Below are 21,090 nucleotides of genomic sequence, written 5' to 3'. Positions count from 1 at the left end.
TCATCTATCAAAATTTCACATAAATGTGACAAATAGTTAGAACGATAACTGGACAATGTTATTTTCAACGGTTGAAACGGTTTAATATCAAAAGAAAATAGTTGTTACTATGCTACCTATTTACCAGCTACATTATCGTTATATAAAAAATCTAAATTATTAATAAGATTCTAACATATCTATAATTTGAAAAGTTGGTTATATGTTGTTTATACTTTTCTGCTATGTTTTGTTCTCATTATTTTTCTAATTACAAAGATAATGCTACTTATCTATCACTTCCTATATGAGTAACTATAAGATTCTGTCCTTTGACTGTGAAACCTGTGAATGAACCTTCAAGAACACTTTCCAACTGCATTTTCCGAGCTTGGTAGTGAAATTCTACCATTTTTAACCCCATCGTCATCAAGTTTGTACTTGCTTTGCTTGAGCAAGGAACAACTCATTCTGGAAATTAGATTGCAGCAAAGATTTCCTGATATGAAATATGACATACAATTTTATTTTGATCCGTCCATCTATCATCAATATCATTCATATTGATTTTTTTCAAAACTAACTATCACATCAATAGTTATTAATCTATAAGAATTAGAACCTTGGTTGACTTAATCCTAAAATGTTCACCACTACACTGGAAAGATCGTTCATTGTACAGCAGAAGCTTCAAATCAAAATCTCTCTCCGATAATGAATATTCCCGTAGGTGAAATAGTTTACATGGGCCCTGTCAATTTAAATAAAGATCACACAATAAACAAAGCAGGTGTCGAAGTAGATGTAATTCCAATTATGCGATCTCCTTGTGCATCTCCTAAACCGAGAAAAAAAAATCCAACAACACGCTCAAAATCAGCGATGAGTTACTATAGAAACGAAAGACTGAAAAATGACGAGAGTGGTAGCTTACCAAATTTAAAATCTTCATCTTTGAAAAGCTCCCTAGTTGACCTAGTGATACAGATGGATCCGAAAAAATTCACAAGTACGCAGTCGTTGATTAGCGGCGAAAGTGGAATCAGATCTAAGGAAAGTACAGAATCTCTTCCAAAAGGAACAATAATGAAAGCTGTAGTTAATTGGTTGGAAAAATCGAGTCCTTTCAGTTCAATTGAAAACCTCGATAGAAGTATACCCGATCTAATGGAAACAAGTTGTTCTTTGATTGACGACGAACTAGAATCTACAGACGAAAGATCCGTGTCGAAATCAGATTGTATAATACCCGATATAAACATATTTTGTGAAGACGATTTAGACCAAGGTAATATTAGAGTGTGTTCAAACAATAAAGTGTTTAAATACTTAGTAACTAGACCCGATAGTATGACGGGGCCCGATATGTTTGATTTTTTACTTGCATGACTATGTACACAAACTTTTTCCATCAAAAACCAACAAAGTTAGCACAAGCAAACTTTGGCTTTTTTATCGTTTTGTTTTTTATTATTATTAATTCATTTCCTTTTTCTTTGTCTTTCATGTTTTTATTTTCAGTTAAGTAGTTTTATAATGTATTGGTGTACTTTGTTTTTTTACGGTAAGTGTGGTGATAGGAAGTTTCTACCTTCCCCTACATGTAAAACGAACATATGCCTGTATGTAAGAATTGGCTTTAAAAGGAAAATTTACTAAACTGTTTATTGTACTGCTAGTATTCCCCTAACATTTAACCGCATTTTTAGAAACCAGCTGCGACCTACTAACAGAAGCAGCTTCCCCACTAACATCTGAAACTAAACAATTACCACAACCCAAACCTCGAACCACGACCAAATCATCAGATGCGCCACTAGAAATTATCGAACCACATGAAGATAACACAAAAGAAGACAAACCTAAATCTCCTGTTAGAGATGATCTATTAGATACTGACGATACACTAGAAACTTATTCCGATAAAAAGAAATTCTGGGAAAATGTCACTCAAGAATCACAAAAGCGAATTAATCTACAAGAAAACGCTGTAGTAGAAAAACCGTTGCTAATTAAAAAAAGAGTTTCTATTCATGAACTCGGAGCACCTCCTGTTCCAAAACCAAGAACCGTGCTTCAAACGTCTAAAAGTTTAATAGAATCTGATTCGGATATTACTTCAGATCTATTCCAACCTTCACACGATGAATATAAACAAGTATCAGTTAAAGATAGAACAGTTTCTTTCGAATCTTCTACTAGCGAAAGTAGTGGTCAAGTTCAGACTGATCTAACAAGAATATCAGAAAGCGACACGTCATTCCAAGAAGAAAAAATAATGTCTGAATACCAGGCTTCTTACCAAATACCGTCCGAAAGAAAAACAAGTCCTACCTATAAATCCACCGATTTACATAAAACTGAAAGTATAGATTCAGACAAAGCTCAAAAGGGAAGTAGTCTAATGGACAATACTGGATACATATCAGACAGCGAAGATGTTGAGCATTATATATCTGATTCAGAGATAGAAGATAGAGTGCCTCAAATTAGAGATAGATTAATGAGCGTTTTCGTTCCATCAGCATCATCCACAAGAAAATCTTTGTACGAACGTTCCGCCTCTTTGCCTACCGAAGATCTCTATGAAGTATCTGCAAGAGCTATCAAAGCTCGAAAAAATTATTACGAAGAACAGATTCGAAAAGAGATGATTGAGGAACAACTTACAAGCGAAATTGAAGAAGAACCATCTCCAGAAAGAAAAAATTTTCTAAGTTCTATGGACGATGAACATACAGATGCAGACGCTAGATCTATTGGCGAAGATACTGACGAACTTGTTGAAGAATCCGCTAAAACTGTTAGCAAATTAGCTGAAATGTTTGAGTTATCCGCATCTTCGGATAAAACTAGTGAAGAAAAGAAAAGTGTTGCAAAAACTTTCAAAGAATCGATGGAAGACAAGGAATCTAGGACACAAGACTCAGATCTAAGTGAACAAGAAGATAAGGAACCTATTAAAATGTCTGTAAAGGATCTAGCTAAAGGTTATGAAAAACAATTAGGTAACGTAATCGCTGGTCAAAGAGTCAGCTTTCTAAAAGAAACTACAATAGACAAACAAAAAGACGATAAAGAAAAATATGAGACTTCTCCAGAAGTTGTAGGTTTCATCGAGAGTACTGATCCTGCATTAACAAGTCACGAAACGCACAAAACTCTGCAACTCGTTGAAGATCAGCTTTCACTATCACCCACAATTTTATCTAAAACGCACAAAGATAATGAAGCTGATGATCAACACCCGAACATTTATGAAACACAACAAAGTGTTTCATCGGACAAGAGTACGGATCTACTAGATGGTAGTTATTCTACAAAAATAGATTCCATGGAAGTTCTCGTCGATAAAAGCGAAATTGAAGATACTGAAAAGATTTCCGATATAGATCCAGATTTAGAAGCTAAATCTTTCGATTCTCTCGATCAAGAACATTCACCTAAACAAATACTAGATGAAAGTATTCCAGAAATTACCGTAACCTTGTCGGGTAAACAAAGGAGAATAAGCGAAGAGAGTGATGAATCTGAACCAAAAGTGGAACCCGTCGACATTCATTCACCTATAAAAGAAAAATCAGATGACGAATCACCTATAAAAGTACCACAAGAAAATATTCAAGATACAGTTTGGGAAGTTTCAATCGAATCTCATACTGGAATGGAATTTACAGAAAGCGTGAAAGAGCTGTCGGAAAAATTTCCAACATTTATAGATGAAAAACAAGATAAATTTACAGAAATACAATCGAATCTTAAAACACGAGCATCAGAAGATGATTTATCAGCTGATATTACACAGAAATTTATTTCAGAAGAAATCAGAATGGCTCAAAAGATTGCAAAAGACGAAGAAGATGATTTGCAAGAAATAGCTAAGGAAAAAAGACAAGAAATGATGGAAGAATGTGATGACTTACGAGAAATGTTAAATGAACAACAAGAAATTTCTAGTTTACTCGAAACAAAGTTGTTACAACAATCGGCTGCGCCAATTGATGATTCTATTAGTACGGAACCAGCAGAAGACAGTTTAAAATTTTCTGCTGAAAGAGATGATTTCAGTAGCAGTGCTAAAGATGAATCGGAATTGGGATCTGAAATTCACCAAGATCATTCAGATTCTTTTGAATTAGACAAGATTAAATTTGACGCTCAAACAGACATCGAAAAAATAATTTTAGACAGTTTATATCAACAAAAAGTTCATCCAGAAGAAGCGAAAAAAATCGCGAGTGCGTTAGTGGAAGAAATTGAAGCCGAAATGCAAAAGCGAGATGCTTCTCCTCAAGAATTTATTCAAAAATCTATTCAAGCGTCAGAAAAAGGACAAGTTGCCGACTTTCTAAAGCATTTGGCTGAGACTAAAGGTCTAGATGAACGGGAAATCGAATTGGTAGAATCTGTGCTAGCTAGAAGACAAAGAGAATTGGGAAAATTAAGTAGAGGAGATACGCAAGCTTCTAGTATGGAAATTACTGATGAAGATTTGAAATATAGTGGAGCTGAAGCAGACTACTCTTATATATTAGAACAGATGAATCAACTAGAAGCTGAAAAGATTGGTGATGTAAAGTTAGATGACAATACTTCCGATGACCAAACTAAACGGTTTCAAGATCGAACTGAATATGTAAATAAAATAGATGAAGCACGCACGGAGGAAACTAAATCATTCCAAGACTTTATGAGTCGCGAAGATTCAAAAACAAAAGCAATCAAACAAAATATATTCGCTGTATCTAGCGAAACAGTAACAGCTGAAAAATCACTTTCTGAAGCTACCGATGTATTTATCTCTCCCGATAAAATTTTAGCCGATAAGCTTGCAAAAGAAAAAGAAACCGTCAAAACACACCTCGACGTCGAAGTAGAAGAAACAATACATGTGATATCAGATGAAAGAGAAGTCTTAGAAAAGGAACTTCAAAAAATTGATGCTTCGCTAGAGCAAGACACTGATAAAATTACAAAAAAAGGAATTTTGTGTACAGATACAACTACATTTGAATCACTAGTTTCTGAAGAATCAAAAAAAGATACATCTCTTATAACTACTAAATTTGAAACTGATTTAAAATCAATTGAAAAAACTGGAACATCAGTCACAGAAACATCTATTAAAGTCACAACTGAAGCTGATGAAATATCTTTAGAAGAAGAAATCAGCACTTCGGAAAAAATTGAAATAACACATAAAGATGAACATAAAGAAACAGAATCGAACATCGAAATTGATAAAACTCACTTGGTGAAAACGAGTACTATTACACAAAAAGATCAAACTCATAGGGAAATTACAGTATCTACTACATCTACGAAATCGCCAGAAGAATTAGATAAAGTTTTAACAACATCCGATATTATAAAAACACATGAAACAATAAAGAGAACATCTAGTAGTGAATCTAAATCAAGCAGCGATATCAAATCTCCAAGTGAAACTATTAAAAAAGACGAAACTGATGCTTACAAACCATCTCCAGTTATAATGAGAAAAGATATTTCTGAACCAGAATCGAGTAGTAATAGCTCTAATTTAAAACCCGACAGAAAATCCGGAATTGAATTTGAAAGTTATTCCAGTTCAGGAGAAAGTCACTACCATAGTTTCGAAATTGATAGCAGTAAAAGTCGACCTTGTTCTTCCGACGTAGAAGGACTCATTGCAGCCGGTTCGTCTGAATACGAAAGCGCCCTCACTTCCCAAGATTACTCAGCAAGATCGCACATAACGTCAACAGAATATCAAACTGCTGTAAGTAGTATGAGCTCTAAAGAAAGTATGAAGAGTTTAGACAGTGAAAGCTCTGGGAATCTGGCAAGTGTTGAAGCTTCGGAACATTCAGAAACGTTGGTACCATCGACAAGTGACTTAGATGATATTCTTGATTCGGTAGATCAACAATTACTTGACGAAGTCGAACAAAGTTCCGCTTGGACTGCTCATGGTCCTGCACGACAGAGTACCGAGGTTAGCGATTCGGAAATACTTTCTTATACAGGAGTTGGAGAATCGGTAGATATATCGGAAGAAGACGAGGTACATATCCCTGATACACAGTCCAAAATGAAACGATCTCATGAAATGACTTTCCAACCCGAACCTAGAATACTCGTACCGGAATCACCTCAAGGTGAAACTGAAGATAAACTTGGTACTAGTGTTGATGAAGGTAGTTTACTAAGCGTCAGCGTATCCAGTACATCAAGTACTGGTGCACAAAGAACTGTCATTGAACTTTCTAGAGCAGATTCTGAAAGAGGTAGTTTAACGGCCTCCGGTACCTCCGAACATCTCAGCATAGACGATGTAGATAACATAACTAGGGGCAGCAGAGAAAGTTTGATCATAACACCAACTTCGCATACTACGGACATAGGTACTTCAACGGGTTATATTCAACACGATTTACCAGTGGAATCAGTCACTTTAACCACTACAACTATAGATGAAAATGGTATTCAAAGTGTAAGTACCCAAGTAACTTCAGAAACTCAATCACCAGTTGATGAACAAGTAACAATCGTGAAATATGAAGAACCTAAAAAGAAGGGTCACAGACGAAACGAGAGTACATTCGTTAGTTCTATGATAAGTACTACCACCAGAGCAGAAGTTGTAAGAAAAATTCAATCTGATTTAGCAGAAAGCGACAAATATACCTCAAAACTTAGTTTTAAAGAAACAAGTAACGATGAAAAGAAAGATGTCGACGAAAGCGAAAAAGATGAATATTATGAGACAGAAGCCGATCAAGGCTTCCATAGGGATTTACGTGAAGGTCGTTACTTTGAAACTGAATCGGACAATGAACAGGACAACTTAGATTTATCACGACCGCAATCTCATCTTAGCAAATCTGATTCGGAGCGTCCACCTTCAACGGGGGATTCCGAACTTGCTGATTTAATAAAATCTTCAGATTGTACTGAAATAACGGATCCCATAGAGAGGCCTGCTTCCCCCGATCCTCTCGACAAACACAAAGATGATACTCCTGAATTAAGTTCTGAAGATAAAGCAAGTATAGGGGAATTAGAACAAGAATATTCTTCAGCTGTACTTAGATCCCATGAAACACATTTTGAAACTAGAAGATCTATTTCAGATATTTGTCCTCCGAAAGATGCATTAGAAAAACGCGACTCCCATGGAAAATCTAGTAGTACTTCTAGTGAAAAATCCAGTTTCGAAGAGGCGGAAGCTGAAGCTGCTTTTAGCATGGTAGCACATATTTCCCCTGCACACAAAATAAAACAAATTTGTCCCATTTTGGAAGACGAAGATGCGGAAAAACATGAAATAGAAACGAGAGAAAGAGCTCAAAAAGAATTAGAAGAACGTAGAGAAAGAATGATGAAAGACTTAAGTCCAGGTTTTGTTCCCGATATTAAAATAACTCAGCACATGGCTCCATTAGTTGACAAGAGTTTCCGTTACCCTGAGCTAGAGTTAGAAGCGAAGGAAAAACTAGAAGATTCTCCAGCAGGACCCGATACTCCTGCATCTGTTTCTAGCAAAAGCTCTGAAGAAACTGATCAAGGCAGAGAATATGTCTTGGATCAAACAATCTCTTCAATTTCCGAGGAACCGGAAAGCAAAATGATCTCTAAAAGCGAAGGAGTAACTGCAATTGAATCTACTGTAAGAGAAGGATCTGAAAAAGGAACGGATACTCCTAGCAGTGATTCATTCGAAATGTTGGAAAAACCAGACTTAATTGACGATTTCGTTGTCATTGAAGAAGTAGGCAAAGAGGCACATGAATTTGATTCCGAAGGAAAAAGCGTACAAATTGGTAAAATTGCTCAAAAAGAAAAACACGATGTGGAAGTTGAACGCTATTTAGCACATTCAGCTCCTACGCCTCTGACGAAAATGACAGACATCAAATATTATCCAGATGGTACATCTTCTAGCGAAGAATTAGCCTTTGACTTTGAAGAAAGTCCACCACAAGATCAAAACGGTTCTAATAGAACATCAACAGTAGATTATGGAACCGAATATGACAGAGAACTTGAAGCTAATAGAAAATGGATGGAGCAACAATTCCAAGGTGACCAAGCTGCTTTAAGAGCTGCAGGATACGGATACGAAATGGAATTCGAAAGAGGTCCCCTAGAAGATATTAAAGAAGAAGACATAAATGATCTGGCTGCATCTAGCTACGGATCTCAAAGAGATTCTGGAGGAAGTATTAAAGATTCTTTCTCAAGTACACCTGAATATGATGTATTAGCTGGTAAAAAATATTTCACTCGATCTGGTGACCACGATGATATCTCAATGTCGAGTTTACAAGAATTTGAAAACTTGGAAAAAGCAATGTCATTAGAAATGCGCAGATTCCATCAAGGATCACAAGAGTCATCGAGTAATGGTAGTTTCAAATCTAGATATTTAGCCAACAAAGGAGGACAAGGTGATGATATATCTGTAAGTTCTCTAAAAGAATTCGAAGGTCTCGAAAAAGCGTGCATTGCCGCTCACAAAATTGAAATTATAGTTAAAGAAGAAGAAGCTTTGTTAGCTCAAATTGAGGAAGGTCAAGAAAGTATAACTTCCGAATCGGAAAGCTGCGAAACCATTTCTTGTACTGAAAAGAAGATAATCGATACAGACGATGAGGAAGATTATGAAAAGAGAATGTTTGAAATCGATGAAATTATTAAACAAGCACAATCCAACGTTGAAAGATTCATAGATCTTAAGGAACCCGATAAAACAGAATCACTCGGAAGAGGAGATTCGATTGAAGAGGTATCGAAAGTCCCAGAGCTTGATTTAGACGCACCGTTAGTTCGTTCAACAGTAAAAGTACAGTGGAAAGAAGCTGACAACGTAATGGTAACCTCTACAGATTCGTTAGATTTGAAACCAGATAAACCAAGTCACCATGATAGCACAGATAGCTTAGACCAAAAGACGGGCGGCGACGTAATGACCGCTAGTACAGATTCAATTGAGTTTCAAGTGCAAAAATCTGCTAAAGATATTATGACCGACAGTATAGAAATAAAACCAGAAGATAAAAGTTATATGGTATCAAGCGATTCACTAGAATTAGCTGCAGCTACCAGTTCAGGTAACAATGTTCTTCTAAGTGATTCTATTGATGAAGACGGATCGAGAATTGGAGGATTTGGAGATCATAGTAGCTCAAGTACAGGAAAAGATTTTAGTTCTTCTGGTAAAGAAGATGAAATCGAACACGATATGGTACAAAGTGTAACAAGCTCGACAGCCACTCATGCCACTTATCAATACGATACTGACTCGGTTTATTCCGGAAGTTTTACTAGTGGCGGTTCGAATACTATGGTATCATCAACTAATTCCATCGATCAAACAAGACAGTCGACGTCTGTAGATGTAGCAGCTGCTGTAAAAAAGGTCTGGTTCGACGAAGATGTTAACGGTCGAAGGACGACTGAATATGTAGACGATTCGAAACCTTACGTAACTGAAATCATCGAACCCGTGGAAGATGAATCATTTTCCCACATTGTCCATCGAAGAATTGACTTACCACCAGACGTAAAAAAAATTACATTCACGGGTTCCGAGGCAGAAGATCAAATAAGACAGTTTATCCAAAATTTCAACGAAGGCGAGCAAGTTTTCGAAACTGAAGAAATTGACGAAGCTGGTAATATCCACGTCAAAAGAGTAGTTCAAAAGAAATTCATCGTTAGAGACGACGGTTCCGATCAACCCTTAAAAGGTTCAGAAATCGAAGATTATTTCAAGCGATTGAACAAACCTGAACTTATTCAAGGACAAGGTGTTATCAGTAAAACAACGGATGCTCGAGGAGTTATAACTAAAACTGTTACAGATGGACAAGGAACTACGACAATGACTCAACAATTCGACCTGCCCCAACTAACAACACTAACAAGAACAGGTTTGTTGAAATTCCTACAAACCGAAGTAGATCAAATTGTATTTCTTTTTATTTTTAGCTTATTTTTCTCAATCGTTTATCTAGGTTTTTTGTGATATAAATAGTCATCATTTTTAATTTCTAGTAAGTTATTTTGAGTTTGCATGACGTTGATTTACCTTTCTGCATGCTTTGGTGAGTATCATCTCCCCTATTTAAAGCAAACGTGTTACAATAATAATTGTTAATAATTATCTATTTTATACTATAGGTGCCGATGGTACGGCAACTTCCCCTTCTACTAAAGACACTGCAGCTCCATCTACAAGTCGACGTAAGTGAAGTATTACTATTATTATTAGAAGTAATCATCATCGGGTTATTATTAGACAATAATTTGCCGATTCTCTAATTTTTATAATTTATTAGAATATGAATTACAGCTTAAACTTGGTGAGACAAATTTTTGCTCCTAGCTACAGCACTGTTAATTGAAAATAATAATTCTTTTCATGAAAAGTACACTGCTCCGCAAAATTAACGCATATTTTTAAAATTAAAACATATTTTGTAAAATGAGGAAATATCTGTTTAGTAAATCGAAGAACAAGGTTCGTGTGAGCCTCAAAACTATTTCCACCCACAAATCGTAGACCTTCGTAGCTGACATTTTCTGTAATATAACATGTGCAAATCGCTCGCTCCTACGACGATCAGCACTACAGTCAAAATCGAAACTCGTTTTTAAACAGTCTATTGCTAAATTCATAGCTGCACGGTTCTCAGGCAAACTGAAGTCGTTTCCTGTGAGGGTTTACGGTTAGAAGAGAACCAGTTGTTGCTCTACCTATATAGAAAAATACTGTTATATGTCGGGCTTCCAAGTACTATATTTTGATTTATGAGGTAATTCTCAAAAATCAATATTGATTCGTCGCTCTGTAATGTCCTTATGCAAGTCTTCTTTGGTTCGTTTCAGTCTCTCTATACCGTGTCAGTGCCCTAGAGATAGCAGATTAGTCCACGACATAACAGTTGTTGGGTACAGTTAAAGACTATGCATTTTAAGCCATTGGTACATTCAAATATTATTCTCAAATGGAATTTTCCATTTTACAAAATGTACATTAATTTTGCGGCACAATGTATACCCACAGATAATTCTAATTTTGATCAACTAAATAAATTATCCCAAGAGACACTTAGCAAGACTGATAAATCATTCGTATAATAATTATTCTCCGACCAATCTTTTTCTCTCTTATTCTCATTATGGGTCCAATGTTATACCACCTTCAAATATAGATAATAAGAAAGTTTCTAATTTTGTGTAGACTCTTTGAAACTCGGTTTATGAGACTTGGATGGAGAGATGTTCCTGATACTGGAGGCATTATATAGAGAATACATTTATTTAACAAAAACTATAGGAATACATTGAATGTTTAGAACAATTAGAAGTTTAAGCTAACAAATTTAGATTTTCTCTTTTGTTAATATTTTTATTATTATCATAGATCACCTAGATTTAGATGGTTATGACAATGGTATTTCTTATTTCTAAATCTGCGCCATCTTTAGTTGTAAAGCACAACCACCATTTTCTCAACTATCACAAAAAAGAAATGAAATTACTAATTTTTAATGTTGAAAATAAATATTTATATATATATATATATATATATATATATATATATATATATATATATATATATATATATATATATATCATTCGGATCAACGCGCTATTAATAAAATTTATATTTTCCAATATGTTTTAACTAATGTGAAATTAATAGTTAATGTTTAAATCCCCAGATGACGCACAACATCGACCAACTAAAAAACTAGTTCTGTGATAACAGCCTAAGCCAAAATCTATTTCGAAACATAACCTCAAAAGTTATTGTATTGTTTCTCTGAATAGAGCATAATTTGAAGGCAATAATATGAGTAGTTATCTTGTGATTTTGAGTCGTCATAACCCCTGTGAACAATATGAACCCATTTAGTTTTAGTGTATCAATCCTGTAGACTTCCCAAAAATTGAAAATATGGTCATTATTAGTTATTTAACGTGAACCAAAAGTTACAATAAATAGCAACAACAGAAGGTATATAAAAGTTTTAATAATTCAAGTATTTTGATGCAGTATTTGTTAGTAACTGTGGTAGTCAAAAGGTTGCAAACCACATTATTATCAGAGCCGAAGTAAGCTCCATATTTTTAATTAGCCTTATTTAGAGCATTCTCTCACGTGTAAAAGTTAATTTAAGTTTTCTTTTTTTATTAAAAACAGCATTGGAACTAAGTATATTTCTGACTAAATTCTACACTCAATGAAAGCCCATGTTTGCAAATTACTTACAATAATACTGAAATAACTTCACAAAATGCTTCATTTATGAAAAGACTGCCTAATAAAAAGTTCTTTGTTTACAGTACAAGGATCAAAATTGGTTGATTTTTATGTTAACTTGACAGTGTTTACTACCATTTATAAAATAGGTGATTTGTGACTTCAATCACTAGTTACTGTGTTTTCCTGTAGTTTTGGTAACAAATTCAATTCAACTCATATACAAAATATTTGACTAAACTTGAATGTTATGAGAATAAAATCTATCAGTATTGTTAATTGTCTCTTCAATATTTATTTAAACATAATATATATAATATTCATATCCAAATAAATATACTAACAATGTTTTATAAAAATGTTGGATGATGTTCATTTTACCTACTAACGATTTTGCGTTTTCCATTTGATGTGAACTTATTAATTTCAAGTAGATTCATATACATAACAAAAACATAGACAAAACATTGCAATTTTATTAAAAAACGAAATATGATGAATAGATTAGATTAGAGAAACTGTATAAGACAATTTATTACATTGAGTATAGGTTAGGAGAGAAGTCTTCTAATGGACTGCAAATGTTTTATGTCAGAAAAAGGTATGAAATAGAAGATCTCTGGCATCTAGAGCAATCCCAAATTTTGAACTTTTTGAGTGGAATTAACAAAAATCAGCTGTGAACACTGGTTTCCCAAGTATCTCAGGGAGGGACAGGATAGATCCTTTGGGTCGCAAAGTATATGATACCCCAATATCCACATGCAAATATTAAAATATATACAAAGGGTTATATAATGCCACAAACTTCCTCTTCAATGAAATTGTCTGTTATTTTGCCTATTCAATATATTTTTTCCATTTTAAAACCTATAAACTTATTTAAAAAAATCGCATAAGTGTACAACAAGTTTTTAATTTAGTTGAGATGGTATTCAATATTCCGTAATAATGTTTTATAATTTTTATCTTAACGAAACTTGTTTAAAATTTTCATTTTAAAACTATGTTTAAATTTTTTGATAAACATAGGCAGTTTTTTGTATTCTACCTAAAGAGACAGGTATACACTGAAAAAAATATTTCAGATGAATAAATTTTTTGTTCACATCAAATGGTACTGAATGAATGATGTAGTATATTTTGATGGTTCTGTTTGGTGTAGCCCAAGTAACCCGTAGAAGACCTCTGCGTTATGAGATCAGTGTCGAAGACCAAACTGAGGTGGATCCTAGGGAACATGATTGGCGTTTTAATTTACCCAAACATGGTAGATAGGCTGATGTTCTATTTATATATATAATTGTTACACCCTTCAAATTTACATATTTATATCACGAGATTGACTATTGGTAAAATGCATGTTTTCAACTTTCATCATCATGTATTGCAATTATTTCATCTCAATGCACATTTATTCAAACCGACCTCTTAGTGCCTTTGGTTTCTTGTAGCAGGTTTACAAAATTCCCAAATTGTATATATCCCATATATTTAATACTTCTATATGGACAGTTTCTATAAGTGGAAGCTGTTCCGACTAAGGAAGACAGAATGACAACGATTTCTCTATCCTCAGAGGTTCCAGCTCGGTTCTGCGCATTCTCAAGCATGCGCATGAAAAAATAAATATTGTCGGTACCTTAACGTAGGGATATTTTCTCTCATACCAACTGTCCATATAGGAGTATTACATATATGATATATTCATTCATCTACACCCAATGCACTCAATTCCTTTGTAGTGCAAGAAGAAAAATTTGCAACGAAATCTCAAATTATAACAGAGGGTAGCTCAGCAGATTAATTTCAATCTAGGTTAGATAGGTATAGAAACCACCATTTTGGGATATTATAAAATTTAAACAAAAAGTTGATTTATTTCAAAATATATTTGAAGTAGGTAGTTATTCTAGTCATAAGGCTTATTTGTGCTGAAATTGAGGGAACCTATTATAAGTATTGTGATGTTGAGATAGATCCAATTGTGACATCTGAAGAACGAGCAAAACTAAAAACTGATACTAAGATTTATTTCTTTATAGGTTATACTACTAGTCAATCCCGCTATATATCTAATAAGTTTGAAGTTTACATTTATGTTCAGCACACAATTTCCCACTTTTTTTCATGATTTTGACATATTTATGTTGAATATTTTCAAGTGTTTCAATATAGTGTGTGTATTTTCTGTAACTAGTCATGTTTTGCACATCCTATTATACCAATAGAATATGGGGACAAAGCCTTGCTAGTGATTTGGAAGTCCACATAAGTTTAACATTTAGCAAATTTCAACATTTTATTCAATGTACATTAAAATAAGAGAGAGTACCTTCTACATGCTTTCATATAGAACTAGAAATTAAATAATTCTTATTTTCCCCCCTTTCATCTGATATGTATAAAAAATTATACAAAAAAATACCTGATGTTGATTGTTATTCAACAAGTACGTATGTTCAAAATATGACTATGTTCGAATTGTATTTTTTCACATGTATATAAACCTTATAAAGTACATACACTTCTTATCTTCTCACAACCCATAAATACTACTCCAAGTAATCGAGAGTAATAATTCCAAATTCAAAGTTTTTATCCTGTTTGCAACGAAATTATACAATCAATTTTATATTCCAGTAATGTTGAGTTTCTTGTTAGCTAAAATCTAATTCAACGGAAATTTCTTTGTAGTCATTAAAAAAATTAAATTCTAATGCAAACTAGTTACTAAAGCTAACGAGAATCAGTTTCATATAACTAATGAACATTCAAATATTGTATTATAATAAAACCAGATAAATTGGTGAATATTAAAAACATCAGAGATTCAATGCATACTGCATACTCTTCTAGAGTTTGAATCAATATTTGAATTCAATATTATGAACAAAATTGAAATATCTAATTATTATTATTTTTCATACTTACATCTCACTAACTGAATAAAAAACAATCATAAGAAGTTTCTGAGTTTAAATAATTTTCATTGAGGCACATAATACACAATCACTCGTCAATTTCATATTAATATTCACATTTTTTAATAAAAGATCACTGAAAATTCACATATACACACTAAAATCGGAAATGTAGCACAATTCACAATAAATGAATTCACAGTTCGCAGGAATCTTTATTAGTAGACATAGTAAATGTATTTCATTTAAAATAGGAAATTCCACGAGAAAAAAGAAAATAGTTATAATCTAAGCTAAATTTATCAACTTAGAATTTCAACTGATCAATGATTATGGAGTTTTTTTTATTTCGTATTCACTGGAAAATGTTATCAGTAGCTATAACTACAATAATAAATGTAAATCATATTAATGAAATAAATACAGGTAATTATACAAAAAATTGTATTGGAAGTATTTCTGATTTGGATCTGTTTATCAACTTGATGTTAGGAATTCACAATTAGATTAAGGTACTAAAAAAATAATTTTGTACTCCAAATTTTCAAAACTACCAATATTCCCAATAAAATAGTTGAAAAACTAATTTGACTGGACTCATGATGAGTTTTTTTAACAAGTCTCCTGCAAATATCAAAGTGCAATGAAGGATTGTGTAAATTCAATTTTTTCAAAATTAAATTGTTCTAACATTATGTAAAATAATTTCATATTGAAAATATCATATGTATGTAAACCTTTTCGTCCTCGTTGTATATAATTTCAAAAAGGCAAGCTGTTATGTTGCATTTTTTAAAGCCCTCGTATATGGGTGATACCATTTTTAACTGTGGTCAGTCATAAAGCTTTGAACAGCCAAAGATTTTTTATTTCCCCACCCATATTGAGTTTGGCATCCTCAAAATACCCAAAAATGTTTTTCATAAAAAAAAAGTTTCGAATAAAAAAATATTATTCCAGTTTTGAATCTCACTAAATAATTGGTTGATTTTGGTTTTGTAAATATTTAATACCACAGTAATTAGTAACCTACAGTAATTTGCTGAAAATTGCTTCTTCAGTATAATTCAGAGATGTAAGAGCCAGCTGAAACTATAGTCAAACCATTGTATAAACTATAAAGAATACAATGGTCAAACAAAAGCAAGCTAGAATTAATTGAGATAACTGTTAATATTTTAGAAAAACCTTTACCTACCTGCTTTTTGTAAATAAACATTAGTTGATTATGAATAATTTGATGGTTACCTTCATAATAAAATTGTAAATATTTATCACTGTACATACTCATTACCTTTTTTAATAAGTAGAGATAATTTTTTTGTGAATGTACATACTTTATTATTTGTGTTCATATACTTAACAATCCTTTTCCCCTCACAAACTAAATACCCAAAGTTTTTCCTTCATACTCTTCATACAAATGTATTTCCTTGAAATATCTCTTATTGTTAGTTTTTGGTTAACTCTTCTTTTCAGATTTGGATCATTTGAAGTGCACTTTCATATTTTTTTAAAATTTGGCATGTTGAACCTCCCCACGTCAGAACAAAAATGGTTAATGTTTTTTTTTATTTTGCAGCCGAAGGAGAAGAAGGAGCGGAAAAAGAGGAAACGGAACATGAAAGGTAACATCCCAAATGTTAAAAACATGTCAATTAGGGTTGGATAGTCATTTAAATATACTTAACTAACACATTAGATGGCTTTAAACGAAATTTATTTATAAGCTCCAGCAGTACAGAGACATTTTTTACACAGAGTAATGACAAAAAGAATATCGATAATCTCTTAATGACTATTAAATGATCAATTCCCGGTCACTATGTGACTATAATAGATTTGCAAGATTTCACATTAACAATTTTTATATGAAAGGGGAATAAATACTATAAAGTAAGTAGAATATTTACGTCAATCTTGTCAATAAACGATCGGATCCTAATGCGAATATTCGGATTGTAATCTCGATTGTGGTCACTTGTGTTTGGAAACTGAACTTAGTGACCGGATCATATCGCACGATAGGATCCTTTCTAATAATTAGAAAGACCCTAACAGTATGGAGGGTAGAGGTAAGGAGAATCATCTTTGTGCTACAGAAAGTGTCCATCAAATTCTTTACGTTAGGAAGACGCTACTTTCGTTAGGAAGACGCTACTTTCGCATGAGTGCAAATTTTAAATAAAGCGACGACTCAAGTCATTTAAAATTTTTTAACACTGCATATTCAAATAAGACGGACAGAAGACTGAATTGAACGATCATATGATATCTCGTCTGACAGGAGCGCCATTCTGGCCAAATTTTGAATTATAACTTACCGTCTACAAGCGGACAGTTTTTAAGCTAAGCCCCCATATGAGATGGTACTTCTTACCTCTACCCTCCATACCTAACAGAATGAAGGTACAATTTCAATTTGATTCTCGGCGCTGACTTAGAGCGTCAAATGAGGTCACGTGGTACAATTTTGACTAAAGTGTCATCTTGAATAAAGGCCATTTTTTTGGCCAAATTTTACCTTACTTATGAGTGATGTAAAAAAATGAACACGTTTATTAAAACTGCCTTGTGCCCAGTATTCTTTGAAAACCTGTTTTTTCATGGAAAACATTTAAGGCCGCAGTTTGAAATATATGAAAGAATAGAATATTTTTTAATAGTATAAGTACAAATAAATCAGTAACCACAAATACATATAACATATTATTTTATAGGGATGACGACATTATTTTGACTACTCTAAAATTCTGATGATAAAGTATGAAAAATTAAATAAAATCTTTGGTTTTAAGATCACTTATATCAGTTTTCAGAATCTAATTTTTACCAATAGACACTTATACCACATGCCTCATTACTTTTCTCTGCTTAATGTTATTAACAACTCATCTACGACATGGGCCGTAAAGCCGGTACTGATTATAATGAAAATCTAAAATATTGCAAATACGTCTAATAGTTTAATGTTTGTAGTGCTTTTGGGATTGCCTTTGATGTATGTTTTTCATAAACAGGGGCGAGTTCTTTATATTTATTTTTTTTATTTAATTTTTTTGTTAGCACTCAAGAATTCTAGAAATGTCCATTCTGTTATATATTCAAGCTTGTTCAACGGAGTCATAGAAATAGAAAAGTAACTTGTGGACTTAAATAAATTATAAGTTAGGTTAGTTAAGTCTCATGTAAGTGTTTAAATAAATTAAGTACGTGAAAGACAGTGTTTATAAATTCACCCCACCGATAGAAATAGTATAAATACATAAGAAAATAATTACAATATATATTTGGTTTTGCCGTTTCCCCATTGAAAAGATTTTTTTTAAACGACAAACATACTTTGCTCATTTTCACCGATTTTTGAATCCAAAAACTCGCCAATATTTATATTTCCTGTTTATTATTCTTTTTTTTTTTTGTTTTCAGAAGAATAGCTGATCAACATCAACTTTCGGAAGAAATGAAGCAGCTCTTAAAAGAACTTGAAAAGGAAACAAAGCAATAAAGAAGTCAAATCAAAATATAAAATTAATAATATTGACATATCCCTATATCTTCGTAAAAATTCCAGATGTGACAACTAAATGTTACTATTTGACAAAAAAATCTTGCATTTCAACTTATGCTTTAAGCTTGCTTATTTATGTTTATTGAACTTATTGTGGAATACGACATTTGGTCCATTTTAGCACCTTTCCTGTCGGAAATATGCCGTTTGGTCCATTTTATAGCACTTTCCCACTTGGAGAGAAAGCCGTTTCCAAAAAATTACCACTAAATTAAAATCTAGTATTTACTGAAATTTGATGCTATATATATTTTTAAAAGCAATGTATATTTCAATTATTATTTATGTAACGAAATTCTTCAGAATTGAAGCTCGTAAATATTTTTGCCTGCTAGAATTTTACAACTCAAAGTTTTAAAAAAAAGAACAATTTTGAAGGATTTTTGAGAAACGACGTACTTATAGAAAGAAGTAAATAACACTAACTTACAATAATTTTGAGAGTATTATTATGCTGAATAATTTGTTTCTGTTATAGCTGTTATTTTTATATATGTGTATATTACTTTATTGTAAGTTGAGGTTACGTGTTTGTATAAAAATGAACGAAAGCAAGAATGACCATTTTTTAGATTTAATAATGTTATTTAGCTTTTACGATTAATGTTTTTCGTATTGTGACTTTTCTTCAGTTTCTTTTTATATTTAAAAATGTTTACAGGTTTGTGGTTTCTCCTGGCGAAATTAAATTAGAGAAACTGATCAAAAGACACTGATTTCAACGTTATTTAATTTCAATTCAATGTGAAATACCTGAATATTTAACCTGTGTATCAGAAATAAAGCTTTCAATATATAAATTCGCTTTTTCATTATACCATTCCTCTAAGTATGCTGATGACATCGCACTGATAGCATGAAACGCAGCATATTGTTACGAACTCATCTCCGCCCTGGAGCCGGTCCTGTTTAGATATAGTAAAATTCGGCGAAGGTGCCGCCTTTGATAAAATACCCGGAATTCGTTTGATCTTTGTTTTTATAGCAGGCGGTTTATTTACACTGTTTCTTTTAAATAATTTGTAGGAAGGTTTATGTATATATTCGTTTTGTTTCTTTATTTCCTAATAAAATTCTATTGTATATATAAGAAGTTAATGTAGCCCAGCTTAGATTATATTAAATGGTCGTATTGAATAGACCGAAATAGAAAGTAATAGAAAAATTTAAATAAACTATTAAAGTTAGTTAAGTGATAAATGAATTATAAGTTAATGTAGTATATAGTGTTCAAATAAATGTTTAACGTGAGAAACGGTATGGATTAATTAACCCCACGTATAAAAATCGTACAAATAAATAAGAAAAACATTACAATATGATCACTCAAGCGGATAAAACGTCCAAACAGTTGACCTTGCAATAAATAAACGAACCTTTGAGGGAGTTCATGCTATTATTCTTAAGAACCTTCAAGCAAATATAGGCCTCACTTGACATTACCAGAGATCGATGTCCGAAGAAACCTATAGGACGCATTGGCTTGAGCCTTTTATATCATTAGACAAGCTATGAGGCTTGCCCAACTATTTAAACCGCGGTCGAGTGAGTTCTGAGCACTCATAGATGACTAGGTCTACAGTTTCATCCTTCTACATGCGCCAGCAGCACTCCGGATCGTCCGTGATGCCCATGGTGTAGATATGGCATCTTAGATGGCCGTATCCGGTCAAAAGTCCAGTCCAATTCCTATTTAATTGGAACATTTGTTGATAAGATAAGCAGAGGACCTATCTAGCTACATATGCATTAACTTGTCTCATGCTAGGTATCTCTCTGTCCATTTCCGCTAATGGACCTATTGGAGGATTTACTGATCCCAGTTTGACTGGCGAGTCCGCTTCATCGTTGCACGAGCACCCAAACTGAAGCTAAAGGAGAACCACTCTGCCCAATTCTTATCACTCAGATTGTGAGTAGTTACAGGTGAATCAGAGGTAAAGTACTAAGGTAAATATCTTCGTAACGGCAACCGCTACATTTAGACTTCAAATTACCAAATACATATCGTCGATCAATTAGCAACACCAAAACCCTTTACTCAAGGTATTATAAAAAATCATGAACAATTTGAAAAAGCTAGGTTAGATTTCCCAATTTCATATTAAACCAAAGTTTAAGCTATGCACAAATTATCAGCAACGTTTAAGCCGAAGTTTATAGATAAACGCCATACATAAAACGTGAAAAGTCGATATCTGTGGTTGAAGCTGACGTTCGAAATTTAAAAGTAAAATAAACTTGTTGCTAGCTTGTCTTCATTTTAGGACTCTATTGAATGAAAATATTTTGATAAAAACTAATATAGATCCAAACGTCAATTTTTTTTCCTGTTATAAAACCTAACTTTCATTTAGAAT

The 21,090-nt window shown here is 32.9% G+C and overlaps 1 protein-coding gene across 18 annotated transcripts in view; it reads left to right on the top strand.

The window, feature by feature from the left end:
- LOC130441938 (uncharacterized) overlaps nt 1-19,851 on the top strand; it is a 247,460-nt gene extending 227,609 nt beyond the window's left edge. For all 18 annotated transcript variants that reach the window (XM_056775827.1, XM_056775831.1, XM_056775833.1 and 15 more), the window contains 5 exons: nt 710-1,267; nt 10,147-10,209; nt 13,401-13,505; nt 16,742-16,787; nt 18,589-19,851. In XM_056775827.1, coding sequence (XP_056631805.1) covers nt 710-1,267; nt 10,147-10,209; nt 13,401-13,505; nt 16,742-16,787; nt 18,589-18,667 — 851 coding nt within the window. In that variant the 3' untranslated portion in view covers nt 18,668-19,851. The remainder of the gene's footprint in view (nt 1-709; nt 1,268-10,146; nt 10,210-13,400; nt 13,506-16,741; nt 16,788-18,588) is intronic.
- The last annotated feature ends 1,239 nt before the right edge of the window (nt 19,852-21,090 follow it).

The sequence above is a fragment of the Diorhabda sublineata genome, chromosome 3, assembly GCF_026230105.1.
Source record: "Diorhabda sublineata isolate icDioSubl1.1 chromosome 3, icDioSubl1.1, whole genome shotgun sequence".
NCBI classification, from domain to species: Eukaryota; Metazoa; Arthropoda; class Insecta; order Coleoptera; family Chrysomelidae; genus Diorhabda; species Diorhabda sublineata.
The sequence above is the reverse complement of the archived record's forward strand: the minus strand, read 5'-3'. Positions and strand labels throughout refer to the sequence as shown.